This window comes from Anomaloglossus baeobatrachus, unplaced genomic scaffold (genome assembly GCF_048569485.1).
Source record: "Anomaloglossus baeobatrachus isolate aAnoBae1 unplaced genomic scaffold, aAnoBae1.hap1 Scaffold_65, whole genome shotgun sequence".
Classification (NCBI taxonomy): Eukaryota; Metazoa; Chordata; class Amphibia; order Anura; family Aromobatidae; genus Anomaloglossus; species Anomaloglossus baeobatrachus.
The window spans coordinates 826,110-852,418 of NW_027445019.1; the positions used below are offsets into that span (position 1 = coordinate 826,110).

The 26,309-nt window shown below is 46.9% G+C and overlaps 1 protein-coding gene across 1 annotated transcript in view; it reads right to left on the reverse strand.

Moving 5' to 3' along the window:
* LOC142286281 (uncharacterized) overlaps positions 1–26,309 on the reverse strand; it is a 95,358-nt gene that overhangs the window by 37,783 nt on the left and 31,266 nt on the right. The window contains exon 2 of the mRNA XM_075333340.1: positions 7,533–7,682. Within this exon, the coding sequence (XP_075189455.1) occupies positions 7,533–7,610 (78 nt within the window). The 5' untranslated portion in view covers positions 7,611–7,682. The remainder of the gene's footprint in view (positions 1–7,532; positions 7,683–26,309) is intronic.

The following is a 26,309-nucleotide window of genomic DNA, read 5'->3' on the forward strand; positions in this document are numbered from 1 at the left end:
TCAGCAGATAATATAGAATATACAGGAGTTTACCTCTCCACTCAGCAGATAATATAGAATATACAGGAGTTTACCCTCCACTCAACAGATAATATAGAATATACAGGAGTTTACCCTCCACTCAGCAGATAATATAGAATATACAGGAGTTTACCTCTCCACTCAGCAGATAATATAGAATATACAGGAGTTTACCTCTCCACTCACCAGATAATATAGAATATACAGGAGTTTACCTCTCCACTCAGCAGATAATATAGAATATACAGGAGTTTACCCTCCACTCAGCAGATAATATAGAATATACAGGAGTTTACCCTCCACTCAGCAGATAATATAGAATATACAGGAGTTTACCTCTCCACTCAGCAGATAATATAGAATATACAGGGGTTTACCCTCCACTCAGCAGATAATATAGAATATACAGGAGTTTACCCTCCACTCAGCAGATAATATAGAATATACAGGAGTTTACCCTCCACTCAGCAGATAATATAGAATATACAGGAGTTTACCCCTCCCCTCAGCAGATAATATAGAATATACAGGAGTTTACCCTCCACTCAGCAGATAATATAGAATATACAGGAGTTTACCCTCCACTCAGCATATAATATAGAATATACAGTAGTTTACCCTCCACTCAGCAGATAATATAGAATATACAGGAGTTTACCTCTCCACTCAGCAGATAATATAGAATATACAGGAGTTTACCTCTCCACTCAGCAGATAATATAGAATATACAGGAGTTTACCTCTCCACTCAGCAGATAATATAGAATATACAGGAGTTTACCCTCCACTCAGCAGATAATATAGAATATACAGGAGTTTACCCCTCCACTCAGCAGATAATATAGAATATACAGGAGTTTACCTCTCCACTCAGCAGATAATATAGAATATACAGGAGTTTACCCTCCACTCAGCAGATAATAAAGAATATACAGGAGTTTACCCCTCCACTCAGCAGATAATATAGAATATACAGGCGTTTACCCTCCACTCAGCAGATAATATAGAATATACAGGAGTTTACCCTCCACTCAGCAGATAATATAGAATATACAGGAGTTTACCCTCCAGTCAGCAGATAATATAGAATATACAGGAGTTTACCCCTCCACTCAGCAGATAATATACAATACAGGGTAATATTGTGGTATCGTGTTAGCCAGAAAAATCAAGCTTGCTAATATAATTTTTCTGGTTAGCCTATAAAGGTATCACTCCTAAAATATTTTTGTCATTCTTGGGATATAGTATTTCAAGCAGATAATATAGAAATGTACAGGAGTTTACCTCTCCACTCAGCAGATAATATAGAATATACAGGAGTTTACCTCTCCACTCAGCAGATAATATAGAATATACAGGAGTTTACCCTCCACTCAGCAGATAATATAGAATATCCAGGAGTTTACCCTCCACCCAGCAGATAATATAGAATATACAGGAGTTTACCCTCCACTCAGCAGATAATATAGAATATACAGGAGTTTACCCTCCACTCAGCAGATAATATAGAATATACAGGAGTTTACCCCTCCACTCAGCAGATAATATAGAATATACAGGAGTTTACCCTCCACTCAGCAGATAATATAGAATATACAGGAGTTTACCTCTCCACTCAGCAGATAATATAGAATATACAGGAGTTTACCCTCCACTCAACAGATAATATAGAATATACAGGAGTTTACCCTCCACTCAGCAGATAATATAGAATATACAGGAGTTTACCTCTCCACTCAGCAGATAATATAGAATATACAGGAGTTTACCTCTCCACTCAGCAGATAATATAGAATATACAGGAGTTTACCTCTCCACTCAGCAGATAATATAGAATATACAGGAGTTTACCCTCCACTCAGCAGATAATATAGAATATACAGGAGTTTACCCTCCACTCAGCAGATAATATAGAATATACAGGAGTTTACCCTCCACTCAGCAGATAATATAGAATATACAGGAGTTTACCTCTCCACTCAGCAGATAATATAGAATATATAGGGGTTTACCCTCCACTCAGCAGATAATATAGAATATACAGGAGTTTACCCTCCACTCAGCAGATAATATAGAATATACAGGAGTTTACCCTCCACTCAGCAGATAATATAGAATATACAGGAGTTTACCCCTCCCCTCAGCAGATAATATAGAATATACAGGAGTTTACCCTCCACTCAGCAGATAATATAGAATATACAGGAGTTTACCCTCCACTCAGCATATAATATAGAATATACAGTAGTTTACCCTCCACTCAGCAGATAATATAGAATATACAGGAGTTTACCTCTCCACTCAGCAGATAATATAGAATATACAGGAGTTTACCTCTCCACTCAGCAGATAATATAGAATATACAGGAGTTTACCTCTCCACTCAGCAGATAATATAGAATATACAGGAGTTTACCCTCCACTCAGCAGATAATATAGAATATACAGGAGTTTACCCCTCCACTCAGCAGATAATATAGAATATACAGGAGTTTACCTCTCCACTCAGCAGATAATATAGAATATACAGGAGTTTACCTCTCCACTCAGCAGATAATATAGAATATACAGGAGTTTACCTCTCCACTCAGCAGATAATATAGAATATACAGGAGTTTACCTCTCCACTCAGCAGATAATATAGAATATACAGGAGTTTACCCCTCCACTCAGCAGATAATATAGAATATACAGGAGTTTACCCTCCACTTAGCAGATAATATAGAATATACAGGAGATTACCCTCCACTTAGCAGATAATATAGAATATACAGGAGTTTACCCCTCCACTCAGCAGATAATATAGAATATACAGGAGTTTACCCTCCACTCAGCAGATAATATAGAATATACAGGAGTTTACCCCTCCACTCAGCAGATAATATAGAATATACAGGAGTTTACCCTCCACTCAGCAGACAATATAGAATATACAGGAGTTTACCCTCCACTCAGCAGATAATATAGAATATACAGGAGTTTACCCTCCACTCAGCAGATAATATAGAATATACAGGAGTTTACCCCTCCACTCAGCAGATAATATACAATACAGGGTAATATTGTGGTACCGTGTTAGCCAGAAAAATCAAGCTTGCTAATATAATTTTTCTGGTTAGCCTATAAAGGTATCACTCCTAAAATATTTTTGTCATTCTTGGGATATAGTATTTCAAGCAGATAATATAGAAATGTACAGGAGTTTACCTCTCTACTCAGCAGATAATATAGAATATACAGGAGTTTACCTCTCCACTCAGCAGATAATATAGAATATACAGGAGTTTACCCTCCACTCAGCAGATAATATAGAATATACAGGAGTTTACCCTCCACTCAGCAGATAATATAGAATATACAGGAGTTTACCCTCCACTCAGCAGATAATATAGAATATACAGGAGTTTACCCTCCACTCAGCAGATAATATAGAATATACAGGAGTTTACCCCTCCACTCAGCAGATAATATAGAATATACAGGAGTTTACCCTCCACTCAGCAGATAATATAGAATATACAGGAGTTTACCTCTCCACTCAGCAGATAATATAGAATATACAGGAGTTTACCCTCCACTCAACAGATAATATAGAATATACAGGAGTTTACCCTCCACTCAGCAGATAATATAGAATATACAGGAGTTTACCTCTCCACTCAGCAGATAATATAGAATATACAGGAGTTTACCCTCCACTCAGCAGATAATATAGAATATACAGGAGTTTACCCTCCACTCAGCAGATAATATAGAATATACAGGAGTTTACCCTCCACTCAGCAGATAATATAGAATATACAGGAGTTTACCCCTCCCCTCAGCAGATAATATAGAATATACAGGAGTTTACCCTCCACTCAGCAGATAATATAGAATATACAGGAGTTTACCCTCCACTCAGCATATAATATAGAATATACAGTAGTTTACCCTCCACTCAGCAGATAATATAGAATATACAGGAGTTTACCTCTCCACTCAGCAGATAATATAGAATATACAGGAGTTTACCTCTCCACTCAGCAGATAATATAGAATATACAGGAGTTTACCCTCCACTCAGCAGATAATATAGAATATACAGGAGTTTACCCCTCCACTCAGCAGATAATATAGAATATACAGGAGTTTACCTCTCCACTCAGCAGATAATATAGAATATACAGGAGTTTACCCTCCACTCAGCAGATAATATAGAATATACAGGAGTTTACCCCTCCACTCAGCAGATAATATAGAATATACAGGAGTTTACCTCTCCACTCAGCAGATAATATAGAATATACAGGAGTTTACCTCTCCACTCAGCAGATAATATAGAATATACAGGAGTTTACCCCTCCACTCAGCAGATAATATAGAATATACAGGAGTTTACCCCTCCACTCAGCAGATAATATAGAATATACAGGAGTTTACCCCTCCACTCAGCAGATAATATAGAATATACAGGAGTTTACCCCTCCACTCAGCAGATAATATAGAATATACAGGAGTTTACCCCTCCACTCAGCAGATAATATAGAATATACAGGAGTTTACCCTCCACTCAGCAGATAATATAGAATATACAGGAGTTTACCCTCCACTCAGCACATAATATAGAATATACAGGAGTTTACCTCTCCACTCAGCAGATAATATAGAATATACAGGAGTTTACCTCTCCACTCAGCAGATAATATAGAATATACAGGAGTTTACCCCTCCACTCAGCAGATAATATAGAATATACAGGAGTTTACCCTCCACTCAGCAGATAATATAGAATATACAGGAGTTTACCTCTCCACTCAGCATATAATATAGAATATACAGGAGTTTACCCTCCACTCAGCAGACAATATAGAATATACAGGAGTTTACCCCTCCACTCAGCAGATAATATAGAATATACAGGAGTTTACCCTCCACTCAGCAGATAATATAGAATATACAGGAGTTTACCTCTCCACTCAGCAGATAATATAGAATATACAGGAGTTTACCTCTCCACTCAGCAGATAATATAGAATATACAGGAGTTTACCTCTCCACTCAGCAGATAATATAGAATATACAGGAGTTTACCTCTCCACTCAGCAGATAATATAGAATATACAGGAGTTTACCCCTCCACTCAGCAGATAATATAGAATATACAGGAGTTTACCCCTCCACTCAGCAGATAATATAGAATATACAGGAGTTTACCCCTCCACTCAGCAGATAATATAGAATATACAGGAGTTTACCCTCCACTCAGCAGATAATATAGAATATACAGGAGTTTACCCCTCCACTCAGCAGATAATATAGAATATACAGGAGTTTACCCTCCACTCAGCAGATAATATAGAATATACAGGAGTTTACCCTCCACTCAGCAGACAATATAGAATATACAGGAGTTTACCCTCCACTCAGCAGATAATATAGAATATACAGGAGTTTACCCTCCACTCAGCAGATAATATAGAATATACAGGAGTTTACCCTCCACTCAGCAGATAATATAGAATATACAGGAGTTTACCCTCTCCACTCAGCAGATAATATAGAATATACAGGAGTTTACCCTCCACTCAGCAGATAATATAGAATATACAGGAGTTTACCCCTCCACTCAGCAGATAATATAGAATATACAGGAGTTTACCTCTCCACTCAGCAGATAATATAGAATATACAGGAGTTTACCCTCCACTCAGCAGATAATATAGAATATACAGGAGTTTACCCTCCACTCAGCAGATAATATAGAATATGCAGGAGTTTACCCTCCACTCAGCAGATAATATAGAATATATAGGAGTTTACCCTCCACTCAGCAGATAATATAGAATATACAGGAGTTTACCTCTCCCCTCAGCAGATAATATAGAATATACAGGAGTTTACCCCTCCACTCAGCAGATAATATAGAATATACAGGAGCTTACCCTCCGCTCAGCAGATAATATAGAGATATACAGGCGTTTACCCTCCACTCAGCAGATAATATAGAATATACAGGAGTTTACCCTCCACTCAGCAGATAATATAGAATATACAGGAGTTTACCCTCCACTCAGCAGATAATATAGAATATACAGGAGTTTACCCTCCACTCAGCAGATAATATAGAATATGCAGGAGTTTACCCTCCACTCAGCAGATAATATAGAATATACAGGAGTTTACCTCTCCACTCAGCAGATAATATAGAATATACAGGAGTTTACCCCTCCACTCAGCAGATAATATAGAATATACAGGAGTTTACCCTCCGCTCAGCAGATAATATAGAGATATACAGGAGTTTACCCTCCACTCAGCAGATAATATAGAATATACAGGAGTTTACCTCTCCCCTCAGCAGATAATATAGAATATACAGGAGTTTACCCTCCGCTCAGCAGATAATATGGAACATACAGGAGTTTACCCCTCCACTCAGCAGATAATATAGAATATACAGGAGTTTACCTCTCCCCTCAGCAGATAATATAGAATATACAGGAGTTTACCCCTCCACTCAGCAGATAATATAGAATATACAGGAGTTTACCCTCCGGCTCAGCAGATAATATAGAGATATACAGGAGTTTACCCTCCACTCAGCAGATAATATAGAATATACAGGAGTTTACCCCTCCACTCAGCAGATAATATAGAATATACAGGAGTTTACCCTTCCACTCAGCAGATAATATAGAATATACAGGAGTTTACCCCTCCACTCAGCAGATAATATAGAATATACAGGAGATTACCCCTCCACTCAGCAGATAATATAGAATATACAGGAGTTTACCCCTCCACTCAGCAGATAATATAGAATATACAGGAGTTTACCCTCCACTCAGCAGATAATATAGAATATACAGGAGTTTACCTCTCCACTCAGCAGATAATATAGAATATACAGGAGTTTACCTCTCCACTCAGCAGATAATATAGAATATACAGGAGTTTACCTCTCCACTCAGCAGATAATATAGAATATACAGGAGTTTACCTCTCCACTCAGCAGATAATATAGAATATACAGGAGTTTACCCCTCCACTCAGCAGATAATATAGAATATACAGGAGTTTACCTCTCCGCTCAGCAGATAATATAGAATATACAGGAGATTACCCTCCACTCAGCAGATAATATAGAATATACAGGAGTTTACCTCTCCACTCAGCAGATAATATAGAATATACAGGAGTTTACCCTCCACGCAGCAGATAATATAGAATATACAGGAGATTACCCTCCACTCAGCAGATAATATAGAATATACAGGAGTTTACCTCTCCACTCAGCAGATAATATAGAATATACAGGAGTTTACCCTCCACTCAGCAGATAATATAGAATATACAGGAGTTTACCCTCCACTCAGCAGATAATATAGAATATACAGGAGTTTACCCTCCACTCAGCAGATAATATAGAATATACAGGAGTTTACCCTCCACTCAGCAGATAATATAGAATATACAGGAGTTTACCCTCCACTCAGCAGATAATATAGAAATATACAGGAGTTTACCTCTCCGCCTAGTACAGAGATAATCTTCAAGGCGATGTCTATTATTCCTCTGGATAGGTTATTCTTGTTCTCCTCCATGTTTGGTAATTCCGGGGAGAAAACTAGGTGGTGAAGGTGTCTGGTTCTTCTGTGTCGTTAGGATAGGAGGGTCTGTCAATAATACAAGGACGTCATCATTAGTCACATCCAGAACTGAACTTTTTACACATTGGGATATGCAGACTATTATTCCTTAGTAGAGCTGATCGAACGCCCAAAAACCCGGGACCGGCGGATCACTGCCAGATTTTAAAGAGTCCGATCCGCTCTGGAATCCGGTGCGCATATATGTCAATGGGGACCGGAATCCGGAGATTAAAAACGTTTGTGGAGGGATAGGGTGGTAGGAGCGAGCGCGACATACTCACCGAGGCGCTGTCATGGCAGCACACTCCTTTTGGGTCACGCTTTTACGTTCCGGAGCCGACAATTCAATATTCATTGTTTTCCCTGCCCACCGGCGCATGTAATTGGTTGCAGCTAGACGCGCCCCCACCCTGAAAGGCAGCGTGTCAGCTGACTGCAACCAATCACAGGTGCCAGGATGACCGGTGGGCGGGGTAAGCAGTGCAAGTATCTGCGGGTCAGTATCGTGGAAAAAATAAACAATCAGCAGCACAGATATAGCTTGCGGCTGCAGCCCCAGCTGTCGGGCTGCATCTGTGCTGTGTATCCAGTCACATGTGCGAGGCTGCCGGGTGATGCCATGGCAGACTCGCTGAGTCCCTCGCATGTGTGATTCTGGTGAAACCGCATGCAGCTTCTTTTTTTTTTTTTAATTTAAATAAGAAATTAAAAAATACCGACGTGCGGTTTTCCCTAATTTTCATCCACAGCCAAGATAACACCGGCTGGGGGCTGGTATTCCAGCCCACAGCCGCCCAGTGTCGCATCTATTAGATGTGACAATCCCGGTGCGATACCAGCTCTTCCCGGGGGACTGGTGTGGTGCCAATTGGGGTAATAGCAGGGGATATTAACAGCGCACGGCTGCTACTAAACCCTAGGTTAGTGATGGCACAGGTGTCTATCAGATACCTGCATCACACAAACCTGTAAATGACAGTAAATATACACAATCTATATGAAGTGAAAGCTGCACAACAAATTCAGAGAAATATGAACAAGCAGAACTGCTTTATAATACATAAGGAGTGAAAAATACAACTAGCCATATGAAAAATTTTAAAAATTGAAAATGTGACATTGCATAAATGCTGAGGATTATTTGAAAAAAAAGAGGTATTTAGCTAATGTATTGATCAATTCATTACAGCCCCACAACCAACTTCACGGTAATCTTTTATTTATGGGGTCCCTAATCAAATGTTACCTCTATATGCGGTTAAAACCTGCTTGTGTGCATGGGTACCTAACCAAATGTTACCTCTATGTGCGGTTGAAACCTGCTTGTGTATGGGAAGCTAGGGACCTGGCTATATAGGAAGTTGAATAATCATGGCTAAAGGGCGGGACTGCGTTCTCAGACAGAAAAAAAATACATAATCAAAATGACTGCTGGAACACCATTGTAAATGTGAACAGGGTGCTAGCCAAAAATACACAATCTATATGAAGTGAAAGCTGCACACCAAATTCAGAGAAATATGAACAAGCATAACTGCTATATGATACATAAGGAATGAAAAATACAATTAGCCATATGAAAAATTGAAATGTGACATTGCATAACTGCTGAGGATCATTTGAAAAAAAGAGATCTTTAGCTAATGTATTGATCAATTTATTACTGCCCCATAACCACTTCACGGTAATCTCTTATTTATGGGGTCCCTAACCAAATGTTACCTCTATATGCGGTTAAAACCTGCTTGTGTGCAAATTTTGTTTTCCATTTTTCATATGGCTAGTTGTATTTTTCATTCCTGATGTATTATAAAGCAGTTATTATTATTATTATTTATTATTATAGCGCCATTTATTCCATGGCGCTTTACAAGTGAAAGAGGGTATACGTACAACAATCATTAACAGTACAAAACAGACTGGTATAGGAGGAGACAGGACCCTTCCCGCGAGGGCTCACAGTCTACAGGAGGAGAGAGGACCCTGCCCGCGAGGGCTCACAGTCTACAGGGAATGGGTGATGGTACAATAGGTGAGGACAGAGCTGGTTGCGCAGTGGTCTTCTGGACTGAGGGCTATTGAAGGTAGTTGTTGGAAGAGGTGGGTCTTGAAGTTCCTCTTGAAGCTTTCCACGGTAGGGGAGAGTCTGATATGCTGTGGTAGAGCATTCCAGAGTATGGGGGAGGCACGGTAGCAATCTTGTACGCGATTGTGGGAAGAGGAGATAAGAGAGGAGCAGAGAAGGAGATCTTGTGAGGATCTGAGGTTGCGTGCAGGTAGGTACCGGGAGACTAGGTCACAGATGTAAGGAGGAGACAGGTTGTGGATGGCTTTGTAGGTCATGGTTAATGTTCTGAACTGGAGTCGTTGGGTGATGGGAAGCCAGTGAAGGCAGTTCTGCTTGTTCATATTTCTCTGAATTTGGTGTGCAGCTTTCACTTCATATAGATTGTGTATTTTTGGCTAGCACCCTGTTCACATTTACAATGGTGTTCCAGCAGTCATTTTGATTATGTAGTTTGATTGTGAAAGGCTCCAAGAAAGACATTTTACCGTAAGTACACAAAAATGTCCTTTCCTTTCTCGCCTTTTCATTAGGGGACACACACATTGGGATGTCCCAAAGCAATCCCTGGGTGGGAACTGAACTATTAACAGTGTATAACATCAGACTAAGAGCTGCCTAACGACTGCAACTGCAGGGAACACATATCAACACTGTCAAGAACCGAGCAGTGGCCACTTATAAATGGGCCACTGCCGCCTGAAGGACTTGTCTTCCAAGAGCAGCATCCGCGGAGGCATGCGTATGCACTCTGTAGAATTCTGTAAACGTGTGCACACTGGACCAGGTAGCGGCCTTGCAAAGTTGGGCCGCCGAGGCCTGATGGCGGATAGCCCAGGAGGCACCCACTGCCTGTGTAGAGTGGGCCCGCACAGATTGAGGGGGAACGGCACCTCGTGCTTTGTATGCCTCACAGATGGCGGTCCTGATCCATCGAGAAATCGTGGATTTAGACGCCGGGTCGCCCTTCTTGTGTCCTACTGGGAGGACGAAAAGGGCATCGGACTTGCGCAACGCCGCTGTTCTGGAGATGGAGATCCGCAGAGTCCTGACAAGGTCGAGATTGTGAAGGGCTTTCTCAAAAGGAGTGGAGCGGGGCCGGGCAGAATGACGGCAACACAATGTCCTCGTTCAGATGCAAAGAGGATACGACCTTCGGAAGGAAGGCGGGGGAAGGCCAAAGGACCACCTTATCATGATGGAATATCAAGTAAGGTGAACGACAGGAAATAGCTGCCAGTTCGGACACTCACCTGATAGAGGTGATAGCGACCAAAAAGGCAACTTTCCAAGACAGTTGCTGGAGAGAGATTTCTCTCAGAGGTTCGAAAGGAGGAAGTTGAAGGACTCCTAGAACCAGATTCAGATCCCATGGATCTAAGGGGTGGCGATAAGGAGGGACCAAATGCGCTACCCCTTGAAGAAAGGTACGGACCTGAGGGCGAGAAGCCAGCTGCATCTGGAAAAAAATCGACAAGGCAGAAACTTGTCTTTTAAGGGTACTGAGAGCAAGACCCGAGTCCAGACCATCTTGCAGAAAGGCAAGAACATTAGGGATTGAAAAGGTCAGGGGTGACCGATTATGACGGTCACACCAGGAAAGATAGGTCTTCCAGGTCCTGTGGTAAATGCTGGCGGAGGAAGGCTTTCGAGCATTAAGCATGGTATGAACTACCCTGGAAGAAAAACCCGATCTGGCTAGAATCAGGGATTCAAGCGCCACGCCGTCAAATGCAGCTGTGCTGTATTCTGGTGGAATATTGGCCCTTGCGACAGAAGATCCGGGCGGTCGGGAAGACGCCAGGGAGTGTCGCTGAGAAGTTGGAGGAGCTCTGGGTACCAGGCTCTCCTGGGCCAGTCCGGGGCCACGAGGATCACCGGAATTCCCTCCTCTTTGATTTTCTTGATTATTCTCGGAATGAGAGGAAACGGAGGGAAGATGTAGGGTAGTCAGAACTGCGACCATGGAAAGACTAGAGCGTCGGAGCCGAGCGCTAGCGGGTCTCTCGACCGAGATATGAAGGGACGTATCTTGGCATTCATTCGAGACGCCATGAGGTCCACATCCGGGAGTCCCCAACGTAGAGTGATCTGATGGAACACTTCGTCGTGGAGAGACCATTCTCCTGCCGCTAGACCCTGCCTGCTGAGAAAGTCTGCGGCCCAGTTGTCTACCCCTGGGATATGGACAGCTGAAATGATCAGGATGTGCTTCTCTGCCCAAAGAAGAATTCTGGATACCTCCTTCATCGCTGCCTTGCTGCAAGTTCCTCCCTGACGGTTGATGTAAGCCACGGCCGTGGCATTGTCTGACTGGATCCGAACAGGGAGGCCCAGTAAAAAGGGTTGAAGATTCTGAAGGGCCAGAAATATGGCTCTGATCTCCAGAACATTGATGTGCAGAGAGCGCTCGGAAGGAGACCAGCGTCCCTGAACAGTGTGGTGGAGAAACACCGCCCCCCAGCCTATCAGGCTGGCATCCGTCGTGACTACCTGCCAGTGGACCGGGCGGAAGGACTTCCCTTGAGATAGGGATGAGGCTTAAGTCCACCAGACGAGGGAGCTGAGCGCAGACCGAGACAGGCGGACTGACCGGTCCAGGGAAGCTGGATTCGTGTCCCAGGAGGATAGAAGATCCAGTTGTAGAGGGCGCAGATGGAATTGGGCAAAGGACACGGCTTCTATGACTGCCACCATCTTGCCTAAAGGGGGCTTTACAAGCTGCGACATCGCTAATGCGGAGTCGTTGGGGTCACGGAATTTGTGACGCACATCCGGCCGCATTAGCGATGTTGTTGCGTGTGACACTGATGAGCGATTTTGCATTGTTGCAAAAACGTGCAAAATCGCTCATCGGTGACATGGGGGTCCATTCTCGATAATCGTTACTGCAGCAGTAACGATGTAGTTCGTCACTCCTGCGGCAGCACACATCGCTATGTGTGACGCCACAGGAACGAGGAACCTCTCCTTACCTGCCTCCCGGCCGCTATGAGGAAGGAAGGAGGTGGGCTGGATGTTCCGGCCACTCATCTCCGCCCCTCCGCTTCTATTGGGCGGCCGCTCAGTGACGTCGCTGTGACGCCGCACGGACCGCCCCCTTAGAAAGGAGGCGGTTCGCCGGTCACAGCGACGTCGCCGGGCAGGTAAGTATGTGTGACGGGTCTGCGCGATGTTGTGCGGCACGGGCAGCGATTTGCCCGTGTCACACAACAGATGGGGGCGGGTACCCACGCTAGCGATATCGGGACCGATATCGCAGCGTGTAAAGTAGCCTTAACACTCTCATTCCGTTCCAAAGGGATGTGTGACGGCGAGAGCGGAGGGATTGGGCAGCCCGGATCAGGGAAGACCTCTTGTCCTCTGGAAGGAAAACTCGGGACTGAGCCGTGTCTATCAGCCGACCTAAAAAGGTGATGCGCTGATGAGGAATGAGGGATGACTTGTTGAAGTTAATAAGCCACCCTAGCCTTGACAGCGTGTCTAGGCAAATCTGCACGCTTTCTGAGCAAACGTGAGGAGAGCTCCCTTTGACAAGAAAGTCGTCCAAATAGGGAACGACCAGGATTCCTCTGGGGTGTAAAATGGACATGATGGCCGCCATGACCTTTGTGAAGACCCGAGGCGCAGTGGCCAGCCCAAAGGGGAGGGCCCTGAATTGGAAATGACGGTGTCCTACGGCAAAGCGAAGGAACCGTTGATGAGAGACACATAAGGGAATGTGTAAGTAAGCATCTTGAACGTCTATGGAAGCTAGGATTTCTCCAGGTTCCATGGCGGCTAGCACTGCTCTCAAAGATTCCATTCGGAAAGTTCGAATCCGTACGAATTTGTTCAGCCATTTGAGGTGCAAGATAGGGCGGACAGAGCCATCTTTTTTGGGAACGACAAAAAGGTTTGAGTAGAAACCTTTGCCGCGCTGTTCCAGGGGCATTGGAATGATAACGTTTGCCTTTTGTAAAGAAGCTATGGCCTGAAATAAGGACCGGTTTTGCGTTTCGGACCTTGGGAGATGAGAACGCAGAAACCTGTTGGCCGGCAGGGAATGGAAATCGATCTTGTAACCTGAGGTGACGATTTCTCGAACACAGGCATCGTGAGTGTGGTTCAGCCAGATATCCCGAAAAAGCAGAAGCCGCCCTCCCACAGGAGTCGGATCTGCGGGATACCTGGCGTCATGCTGAGGGGGCCTGTACAGAGCGAGGTCCTTTGGATTTAGGCTGCTTGGAGTGGGAACGCCAAGACGAGCCTCTTGAGGGACCGGATCCTCGATCTGAGCGTTGGGACGGTCCTTGGGGCGATGGCTTTTGGGGGGCAGGCCGAAAGGACTGCCTGCGCCAAGAAGATTTTTTTTAAATTTCTGGCTACAGGCCGCTTTTGTGGTAGAATGGTACTTTTACCACCCGTCGCCTCAGATATGAGCTTGTCCAGGGATTCACCAAATAGACGAATACCCTGGAAGGGAAGTGTGGACAGGGACTTCTTAGAGGCACTGTCCGCATTCCAGATATTTAGCCACAGAACCCTGTGCATTGGCTGCCGTTAGGGCTGACCAGCTGGCTGCATCTAGAGAGCCGTGAAGAAGATAATTAGGGTATGTGCGCACGTTGCTTTTTACCTGCTTTTTACCTGCTTTTTTTTCTGCGCTGTTTAATGCCAAAATGGATGTGTTCTTCTATTCAAGCAAAGTCTATGGGAATTTGGGTTTCTTGTGCACACTATGTTGTTCAAAATGCTGCCTTTTTGTGGCAGAACTTTGGTCAAAAACTCAGCTTTGCAGTGCAAAACCCAAATGGCAAAAACAATTGACATGTTGCTTCTTTGAAAAGCTGAGTTTTTGACCAAAATTCTGCCACAAAAAGGCAGCATTTTGAACAACATAGTGTGAACAAGAAACCCAAATTCCCATAGACTTTGCTTGAATAGAAGAACACATCCATTTTGGCATTAAACAGCGCAGAAGAAAAAGCAGCAAAAAAGCAGGTAAAAAGCAGGTAAAAAGCAACGTGCGCACATACCCTTAGAGGCGAGAGAGAACAAATCAAGAATCTCAAGAGCCTCCAGAGGAATATTGCAAGGGCAAAGCAACTTGCGCAGATTCCTACTCCACACGCTCATAGCTCTTGCCACCCATGTCATGGCAAACAGGGGGCGCAGAGAGGAGCCCGAAGCCTGAAAAATAGATTTGACCGCAGCATCAACTGCACGGCCGGACGAGTCCTTAAGAGACGTGCTGTCTGAAACAGACATAACCGTGTGTTTAGCCAGTCTGGATACTGGCGGATCCACAACGGGGGGTACCGACCAGGGCTTAACCATTTCCGGGGGAAAGGGATAAGCGAATGAAGAGGAGGATTTTTTATTAAACCTCCTATCAGGGTGATCCCACCGTTTAGATACGATTTGATGAAAAATCGGATCCTGGGCAAAGGACTTAGGAGGCTTCTTGGCTCGCTTGATTGCCGACTGAGAAGTCGGGTCCGTGGGCTGATCAGAAATCGACAGACAGTGATTGACAGCCGCTATCAGAGTGTCTTCCATATGCCTAGACTCAGAAGGGACATCTGAATCAGAGTCTCGGGAATCGTGACTACTAAAGGTCACGGAGCCTGAGTCAGACTGACCATCGTGTGAGTCAGACGAGGCGGAGCGGTCGCAATGGCGTCTTTTGGAGACAGCCTTTTTACGTACTGGGGATGATACACCAGACGAAGGCGGGCTCCTCTGAGGGAGCTGAGCCGGGGGGAGGCTGTGGGACCCTGTGGAAGGCTGAGATATCTTAGCGGCCAGGTCATCTAACCTTTTAGACATCGGGATAGCCTCATCAGACGGGGGTGCTGCCTGAATGGTGGCCGGGGCCGAACCCACAGATTGCACGACCCCCTGGTCCGGCAACGCCTGTTGTGACATTGTAGTAGGGGCATCGCAGCCTCGGCAGAGTGGATAGCTTCGACCATTGGGAAACGAGCTTCTACAGGTGGTACAAGCATAGTACAGGTCCATAGAGGATGCCTGGGAAGCTTTATCACCCTTGCGGTTACGCATGTCAGCAACAAACGTACAATTATACTGTGAGCCTTTAGCAGTATTACACTACTGTGGGTGAGGAGCTAGTAGCAGTATTAGAAAGGGACTGCTATACAGAGCTGGTATATACCAATAGTAAAGTGGCACACACTGCCAAACAGTCAGTATATACCTGCAGGCACAGCTAGTATATACCGCTGAAAGCTGATATACACCGCCAGCCAGCAGACACACACCGCTAGGAAGACAGCGATATACCACTGAGCAGAGCGGTATATAGTGCTGCAGAGTTGCAGAGCCAAGGAGGCGATCTCACCTGTGTCTGCTCCCCACATGTAATGGCGTCCAGTGTTCTCTGGCAGCATGGAGGGGAGAGACGGCCCACTAGAGGGAGCGGCTTCTAGAACAGTGGAGGGGGCGTTGCTAGAATGCAGGCCGACGCCGGGAGCTAAATTAATGCTGCTTCCCCGGGATCACGGCCTGCATCGCCCCACTGGCGCCTCCTCAGGCGGCGGTTTGGATGCAGGGGACGAGTACACGTCGTCTCCCTACCTGCTCTTGCTCAGTCTGAAGACGCGTCGGTCCTGGGATGCGGGGATCTTGGGGACGCATCTTCGGCTCAAGGCTAGCAGGCTCTCGGCTCTGCCTTGCCCTCTGGAGCTACCTCTATGAGGTGCTTCCAGGGAGCGTGGAGGGGTACGCAGACCCGACCACTTGGGCGCGAGGGAAGACTGACGGCTTTTGCACGCCAGGTTTCCTCTGTCCGTACACGGGGGGAACGGGGGTGAGCACACCCTGGTATTGCCCCATAGTCAAAATAAATAAAATCACAAAGAAAAGAAATAAATAAACAAAAAACATGAACTGGGGCTCAGGCCAGACGTATCAGCCTCCCTGCTGACACTAAAAAGAACTGAGCTAGTCCCCGCCTAGCTGGGGTTATATGATGTGGGGGGAGGAGCTAACTCTTTTTTAAATTTAGTGTCAAGCCTTCCCTGGAGACAACATATAACCCACGGTCTGTGTCCCCCAATGAAAAGGCGAGAAAAGAATATATATATATATATACACACACATACATACACACACACACTAGCTGTACTCCCCGGCTTCGCCCGGGTTAATAACTGCAGTTAACAAAATAGAATGTATTAACAAAAATGTATTCTGCACACAAAAAACACAAAACAAATAGATATAAATGTAATTATAATGTCTGTCTCCCCCTCTGTATATATCTCTCTGTCTCTCTCTCTTTCCCCGTCTGTCTCTTTCCCCGTCTGTCTCTTTCCCCGTCTGTCTCTTTCCCCGTCTGTCTGTCTCTTTGTCTGTGTATGTCTCTTTGTGTCTATCTCTTACCCTGTCTATGTCTGTTTCTTACCCTGTCTGTGTCTGCGTCTGTCTCTTTCCCTGGCTGCATTGTGACACGCCAACATTCCATATAAGGGCGTGGCTGCGCATTCTTCTGAAGTTCTGGCTGCACTGTGGCTCCCAGATCCATTCACTTTAATGGAGGCAGGTTTTTTGGTGAATAACTGTAAAGCGTGGGGTTAAAATTTCCCCTCAAAACATAGCCTATGACGCTCTCGGGGTCCAAACGTGTGAGTGTGCAAAGTTTTGTGGCTGTAGCTGCGACGGTGCAGATGCCAATCCCGGACATACATACATTCAGCTTTATATATTAGATATATAGATACCTCTACAACTAGCCCTGATGAGCCTTAGAGATCCCGACCTATCAATAGTTAAGTACCTTGAATTTTTCATATCTCTGGTGTTAGGTGCTTTACTCTGTAGGGTCATCTTAGGGTCGCTTTAGGGCTTCCCGACAGTAAATGAGGGCGCCCAAAACATTTAGGCTATGTGCGCACACAGCGTTTTTTTGACACTGCGTTTTTAGCCGCAAAAAAACGCACAAAAACACACCCGCAGCAAAAATGCACTGGTAAAAAAATGCATGCGTTTTTACCGCGTTTTGGTGCGTTTTTGATTTCTGCGTTTTTCCAATGCATTGTATGGGTGAAAAACGCAGTAAAACACAGGAAAAAATTGACATGTCCATTTTTTTTTTAGCTCAAAAACGCAGCTAAATAAAAAGTCGTGTGCGGACAGCAAAAATGAAAAGTTACAGACTTTGCTGGGGAAGCTAAGTCATGCAGTTTTGAACCCAAAAACGGACCCGAAAAATGCTCAGTGCGCACATAGCCTAACAGCGTCATACCCTCCATTGATAGGTGGGGACCTCTAGAGCTCAGCAGGGCTGGCTGTGGAGGTATCTTCATATACATATATATATATATATACACACCCCCGGACCTATTACCTTACTATATTTACACGACTCTTACTTATATGTGCGTCTGTTTTGGGGGCTCTCATTTTAGATATATTTATTAAACGTTATTTTTTAACGGAATTTTCTGATACGTTGAGATTGTTTCGTCCTCTCGAGCCTCCGACACCCCCCTCCAGGTCGGGGCATAAGGCTGCGTCGACCCCCCCCTCCTGCAAACTGGGGACGGGGTTCACATGATGACTACCACCAGGGAAGCTCCGGGATAAAGCATCTGCCGTGATATTTTTAACCCTTGGATGGTAAGCCACAGTAAAATTAAACCTAGTAAAAAATAAAGGTCATCTCGTCTGCCGGGGGATGAGAGGTTTGGCAGACTCGAGATTTGGCAGGTTTTGATGGTCTGTGATTACGGTAATGTGATGGACTGCCTCCTCTAGCCAATGACGCCATTCCTCGAAAGCTAACTTAATCATGAAGAATTCTCAATTGCCAACTTCAGTTTTCCTAAGACAATTTCTTGGAAAAGAAAGTGCATGGAAGCCATTTATCAGAAGACAGACCTTGTGACATCACAGCCCCCACCCCCACCTCTGATGCATCAACCTCTACAACAGGGGTTCCCAACCTGTGGTTCACTAGCCACATATGGCTCGCCTGCTCCTGACATGTGACTCGCCTGCTCCTGACATGTGACTCGCCTGCTCCTGACATGTGGCTCGCCTGCTCCTGACATGTGGCTCGCCTGCTCCTGACATGTGGCTCGCCTGCTCCTGACATGTGGCTCGCCTGCTCCTGACATGTGGCTCGCCTGCTCCTGACATGTGGCTCGCCTGCTCCTGACATGTGGCTCGCCTGCTCCTGACATGTGACTCGCCTGCTCCTGACATGTGGCTCGCCTGCTCCTGACACGTGGCTCGCCTGCTCCTGACACGTGGCTCGCCTGCTCCTGACACGTGGCTCGCCTGCTCCTGACACGTGGCTCGCCTGCTCCTGACACGTGACTCGCCTGCTCCTGACACGTGGCTCGCCTGCTCCTGACACGTGGCTCGCCTGCTCCTGACACGTGGCTCGCCTGCTCCTGACACGTGGCTCGCCTGCTCCTGCCACGTGGCTCGCCTGCTCCTGACACGTGGCTCGCCTGCTCCTGACACGTGGCTCGCCTGCTCCTGACACGTGGCTCGCCTGCTCCTGACACGTGGCTCGCCTGCTCCTAATATGTAGCTCGCCTGCTCCTGACATGTGGCTCGCTGTCGGTCACCGGAGAGAAGACAGTGGAATTGTTTGTTAACTCCTCAGGGAGCTGCACAGCCACGCCGCAAACTTCCAAGCAGTCACCTGCACGGCTTCCTTCATGTGTTAACACCACCTTCACTAGTCTGCAGCACAAATATGACAGCGATGATAACTCCTGGAGGGAGCCAGCAGCAGACTCGGACCGGCTGGTTCTGTAGTGGGTCGCTACATCTGCGGTCACCACCGCTCTCCTGAGTAGTTTGCACACCGCGCAGCATTACCTTCACTTGCGCACACTGCACAGCTGACACAGCAGGCCCAGGAGGCAGCGCACTGTTCTGTGCAATCCTGAGCCCGGCGTCCATGCTGCTGAGGAGAGCGGTGGTTGCGGTGACTGCAGCTCCCTCCTTCGTGATCAAAAGTATTTGTGCCTCTCAGCTGTAAATACATTTGAACAGTGAATTGCCGGCATTAGGGCCTCAGTGTACATCAGCGTGATGAGATCAGCACCTTGCTGACATCATCACACTGCTGCGGGCAGAGGTAAGGGCTCCATGGAGGAGCCGAAGAGGCAAGGTTTAATCAATGTGGATCAGTGAGGAGGAGATTAGGGCACATAATGGGGCACTATCTGAAAGGGCCACAGCTTTGTAAGAGGCAGTGTGTGGGGGGGGGGGGTACTTTATTCAGAGGGGCAGTGTGTGTGAGGGGTATATTTTACAAAATTGCAGGGTGAGGGGGAATATTTTGGAGAAAGGCAGTGTGGGGGGATATTTTGAAGAGGTGCGGTGTAGGGGGGATATTATGGAGGGGGTAATATAGGGGGGATATTTTCCAGAGGGGCAGTGTAGTGGGATATTAAGGACAGTGGAAGCATGGGAAAATATTATGGAGCGGGGCAGTGTGGGGGGATATTTTGAAGAGGTACCGTGTAGGGGGGATATTATGGGATATTTTTCAGAGGGGCAGTGTGGTGGGATACTAAGAAGAGTGGCAGCATGGGGGATATTTTAAAGAGGGGCAGTGTAGGGGGGATATTATAGAAAGGGGCAATATAGAGGGGATATTTTGCAGAGGGGCACTGTGGTGGGATATTAAGGAGAGTGGCAGCATTGGGGAATATAATGGAGTGGGGAGAGGGACAATATAGAGGGGATATTTTGCAGAGGGGCAGTGTGGTGGGATATTAAGAAGAGTGACAGCATGGGGGATATTTTAAAACGGGGCAGTGTGGGGGGGGATATTTTGCAGAGGGGCAGTGTGGTGGGATATTAAGGACAGTGGCAGCATGGGGGATATTTTAAAGAGGGGCAGTGTGGAGAGATATTTTGGATAAGGGCAGTGTGTATGTGGTTGGAGATATCTCGTGAAGGAAGCACAGCAGTTCTTTATTCAGGGGCACAGCATGGGAGATATTTATATTTATGGGGCAGTATAATGATACTTTTATTTGTAAAGGTGCTGTGTGGGGAAGTGCTGCTGAAGAATAAAGAGGGAGGTCTGCAGAGACGAGCGGGGGGCACGAAACCTCATCATGGCCTCTGTACTATGGGGAGACAAAAGGGATGGGATCAACTCAGATCAGAGAAGATGTCACCTATAAGGTAGCTGGATGTAAATGATTATTTGTGATATTGCCTGCGTCTTATCAGTATTGTGGTTCCTGTACGGTCCGCAGTCTGATAACAACAACTCCCAGCATCTCCTCACCATTGTTAAGGACAAACTGGGAGTTGTAGGTTCATGCAAAACAAATTTTAACATGTGGCTAAGCATGGTGATTTCTTCATGTACTGACGGTGGTTTTTACGCTGCATTTATGTGCTGACTGTTGTTGTGGTGTGGCATTCATGTGCTGATGGTGGTTCTGGCGCTGCATTCATGTGCTGGTGGTGGTTTTGAAGCTGCATTCATGTGCTGATGGTGGCTCTGGTATTGCATTCATGTGCCAATGGTGGTACTGGCAATGCATTCATCTGCTGATGATGGCTCTGGTACTGTATTCATGTGCCGATGGTGTCTATAGTACTGCATTCATGTGCTGATGATGGTCCTGGCACTACATTCAGGTGCTGATGGTGGCTCTGGTATTGCATTCATGTGCCAATGGTGGTACTGGCAATGCATTCATCTGCTGATGATGGCTCTGGTACTGTATTCATGTGCCGTTGGTGTCTATAGTACTGCATTCATGTGCTGATGATGGTCCTGGCACTACATTCATGTGCCGATGGTGGCTCTGGTGCTGCATTCTTGTGCCGATGGTGTCTGTGGTACTGCATTCTTGTGCCGATGGTGGCTCTGGTGCTGCATTCTTGTGCCGATGGTGTCTGTGGTACTGCATTCCTCTGCCGATGGTGGCTCTGGTGCTGCATTCTTGTGCCGATGGTGCCTGTGGTACTGCATTCATGTGCGGATAATGGCTCTGGTACTGCATTCATCTGCCGATGGTGGCTCCAGTGCTAAATTCTTGTGCTGATGGTGTCTGTGGTACTGCATTCATGTGCTGATGATGGCTCTGGTACTGTATTCATGTGTTGATGGTGTCTATAGTACTGCATTCATGTGCAGATGGTGGCTCTGGTGCTGCATTCTTTTGCCGATGGTGTCTGTGGTACTGCATTCATGTGCTGATGGTGTCTGTGGTACTGCATTCATGTGCTAATGGTGTCTGTGGTACTGCATTCATGTGCTGATGGGTGTCTGTAGTACTGCATTCATGTGCTGATGGGTGTCTGTAGTACTGCATTCATGTGCTGATGGGTGTCTGTGGTACAGCATTCATGTGCCGATGATGGCTCTGGTACTGTATTCATGTGCCGATGGTGTCTATAGTACTGCATTCATGTTCTGATGGTGTCTATGGTACTGCATTCATGTGCTGATGGTGTCTGTGGTACTGCATTCATGTGCTGATGGTGTCTGTGGTACTGCATTCATGTGCTGATGGTGTCTGTGGTACTGCATTCATGTGCTGATGGTGTCTGTGGTACTGCATTCATGTGCTGATGGTGTCTGTGGTACTGCATTCATGTGCTGATGGTGTCTGTGGTACTGCATTCATGTGCTGATGAAGTCTGTGGTACTGCATTCATGTGCTGATGGTGGTATTGAACCTGCATTTATGTGCTGGTGGTGTCTGTGGTACTGCATTCATGTGCCGATGGTGTCTGTGGTACAGCATTCATGTGCCGATGATGGCTCTGGTACTGTATTCATGTGCCGATGGTGTCTATAGTACTGCATTCATGTTCTGATGGTGTCTGTGGTACTGCATTCATGTGCTGATGGTGTCTGTGGTACTGCATTCATGTGCTGATGGTGGCTGTGGTACTGCATTCATGTGCTGATGGTGTCTGTGGTACTGCATTCATGTGCTGATGGTGTCTGTGGTACTGCATTCATGTGCTGATGGTGTCTGTGGTACTGCATTCATGTGCTGATGGTGTCTGTGGTACTGCATTCATGTGCTGATGGTGTCTGTGGTACTCCATTCATGTGCTGATGGTGTCTGTGGTACTGCATTCATGTGCTGATGGTGTCTGTGGTACTGCAGTCATGTGCTGATGGTGTCTGTGGTACTGCATTCATGTGCTCATGGTGTCCCTGGTACTGCACTCATGTGCTGATGGTGTCTGTGGTACTGCATTCATGTGCTGATGGTGTCTTTGGTACTGCATTCATGTGATGATGGTGTCTGTGGTACTGCATTCATGTGCTGATAGTGGTTCTGGCACTGCATCCATGAGCTGATGCTGGCTCTGGTGCTGCATTCATGTGCTGATGGTGTCTGTGGTACTGCATTCATGTGCTGATCGTGCTTCTGGCGCTGCATTCATGTGCTGGTGGTGGTTTTGAAACTGTATTCATGTGCAGGTGGTGGTTGTGACACTGCATTCATGAGCTGATGCTGGCTCTGGTGCTGCATTCATGTGCTGATAAACACCTGGATGACTGCATGCGTAGGGTTCTCTTCTAGTTACAACCCATATTTTGAAAGTCTGGCAGAGCACATGCAATGTCAGATTTCACACTGAATTATGAAGTTGCACATTTTCAAGCTTCACTGCATTGTTGAAGTTCTACACATTCGTTTCCAGTTGTTTCCTCTTTTCTACAGCTAAACTGGCTTTATCTGCGTCTTCATCTCTACAATGTGTCTCTCAAGGTAAAAAAGTTGTGGACCCCGCTCTACAATAAAAGACTGTGAAACATCATCAGGCTGGATAAGTATAGGTGCTGAGGAAAACCAATAAGGTTCAATCTCCAGAAGAAACAGGGACAAGGTACAATCTCCAGAATAGACAAGGGGGCCGTCTCTCCACCTGGGGACAGACAGGTACAATCTACAGAACAGACAAGGGGTCATCCCTCCACCTAGAGAAAGACAGGTACAATCTACAGAGTAGACAAGGGGGCCGTACCTCCACCGGGAGACAGGTACAATCTCCAGAAGAGACAAGGGGGCCGTCCCTCCACCCGGAGACAGACAGGTACAATGTCCAGAAGACACAAGGGGGCCGTCCCTCCACCTGGGGACACACAGGTACAATCTACAGAAGAGACAAGGGGGCCGTCCCTCCACCTGGAGACAGACAGGTACAATCTACAGAGGAGACAAGGGGGCCATCCCTCCACCTGGGGACAGACAGGTACAATCTACAGAAGACACAAGGGGGCCGTCCCTCCACCTGGAGACAGACAGGTACAATCTACAGAAGACACAAGGGGGCCGTCCCTCCACCTGGAGACAGACAGGTACAATCTACAGAAGAGACAAGGGGGCCGTCCCTCCACCTGGGGACAGACAGGTACAATCTACAGAAGACACAAGGGGGCCGTCCCTCCACCTGGAGACAGACAGGTACAATCTACAGAAGAGACAAGGGGGCCGTCCTTGCACCTGGAGACAGACAGGTACAATCTACAGAAGAGACAAGGGGGCCGTCCCTGCACCTGGAGACAGACAGGTACAATCTACAGAAGAGACAAGGGGGCCGTCCCTCCACCTGGGGACAGACAGGTACAATCTACAGAAGAGACAAGGGGGCCGTCCCTCCACCTGGAGACAGACAGGTACAATCTACAGAAGACACAAGGGGGCCGTCCCTCCACCTGGAGACAGACAGGTACAATCTCCAGAAGAGAAGAGGGGGCCATCCCTCCACCTGGGGACAGACAGGTACAATCTACAGAAGACACAAGGGGGCCGTCCCTCCACCTGGAGACAGACAGGTACAATCTACAGAAGAGACAAGGGGGCCGTCCCTCCACCTGGAGACAGACAGGTACAATCTCCAGAAGAGAAGAGGGGGCCGTCCCTCCACCTGGGGACAGACAGGTACAATCTACAGAAGACACAAGGGGGCCGTCCCTCCACCTGGAGACAGACAGGTACAATCTCCAGAGGAGACAAGGGGGCCATCCCTCCACCTGGGAACAGAAAGGTACAATCTCCAGAGGTGACAAGGGAGCCATCCCTCCACCTGGAGACATACAGGTACAATCTACAGAGGAGACAAGGGGGCCGTCCCTCCACCTGGAGACAGACAGGTACAATCTACAGAAGAGACAAGGGGGCCGTCCCTCCACCTGGGGACAGACAAGTACAATCTACAGAAGACACAAGGGGGCCGTCCCTTCACCTGGGGACAGACAGGTACAATCATTAATGGAGACAAGGGGGCCGTCCCTCCACCTGGGGACAGACAGGTACAATCTCCAGAAGAGACAAGGGGGCCATCCCTCCACCTAGAGACAGACAGGTACAATCTACAGAAGAGACAAGGGGGCCGTCCTTCCACCTGGAGACAGACAGGAACAATCTACAGAGGAGACAAGGGGGCCGTCCCTCTACCTGGAGACAGACAGGAACAATCTACAGAGGAGACAAGGGGGCCGTCCCTCCACCTGGAGACAGACAGGTACAATCTACAGAAGAGACAAGGGGGCCGTCCCTCCACCTGGGGACAGACAGGTACAATCTCCAGAAGAGAAAAGGGGGCCGTCCCTCCACCTGGGGACAGACAGGTACAATCTACAGAGGAGACAAGGGGGCCATCCCTCCACCTGGGGACAGACAGGTACAATCTACAGAAGAGACAAGGGGGCCATCCCTCCACCTGGGGACAGACAGGTACAATCTCCAGAAGAGACAAGGGGGCCGTCCCTCCACCTGGGGACAGACAGGTACAATCTACAGAGGAGACAAGGGGGCCGTCCCTCCACCTGGGGACAGACAGGTACAATCTACAGAGGAGACAAGGGGGCCGTCCCTCCACCTGGAGACAGACAGGTACAATCTACAGAGGAGACAAGGGGGCCGTCCCTCCACCTGGAGACAGACAGGTACAATCTCCAGAAGAGACAAGGGGGCCGTCCCTCCACCTGGAGACAGACAGGTACAATCTCCAGAAGAGACAAGGGGGCCGTCCCTCCACCTGGAGACAGACAGGTACAATCTACAGAGGAGACAAGGGGGCCGTCCCTCCACCTGGAGACAGACAGGTACAATCTACAGAGGAGACAAGGGGGCCGTCCCTCCACCTGGAGACAGACAGGTACAATCTACAGAGGAGACAAGGGGGCCGTCCCTCCACCTGGAGACAGACAGGTACAATCTACAGAGGAGACAAGGGGGCCGTCCCTCCACCTGGAGACAGACAGGTACAATCTACAGAGGAGACAAGGGGGCCGTCCCTCCACCTGGAGACAGACAGGTACAATCTCCAGAAGAGACAAGGGGGCCGTCCCTCCACCTGGAGACAGACAGGTACAATTTACAGAAGAGACAAGGGGGCCGTCCCTCCACCTGGAGACAGACAGGTACAATCTCCAGAGGAGACAAGGGGGCCGTCCCTCCACCTGGATACAGACAGGTACAATCTCCAGAGGAGACAAGGGGGCCGTCCCTCCACCTGGGGACAGACAGGTATAATCTACAGAAGAGACAAGGGGGCCGTCCCTCCACCTGGAGACAGACAGGTACAATCTACAGAGGAGACAAGGGGGCCGTCCCTCCACCTGGAGA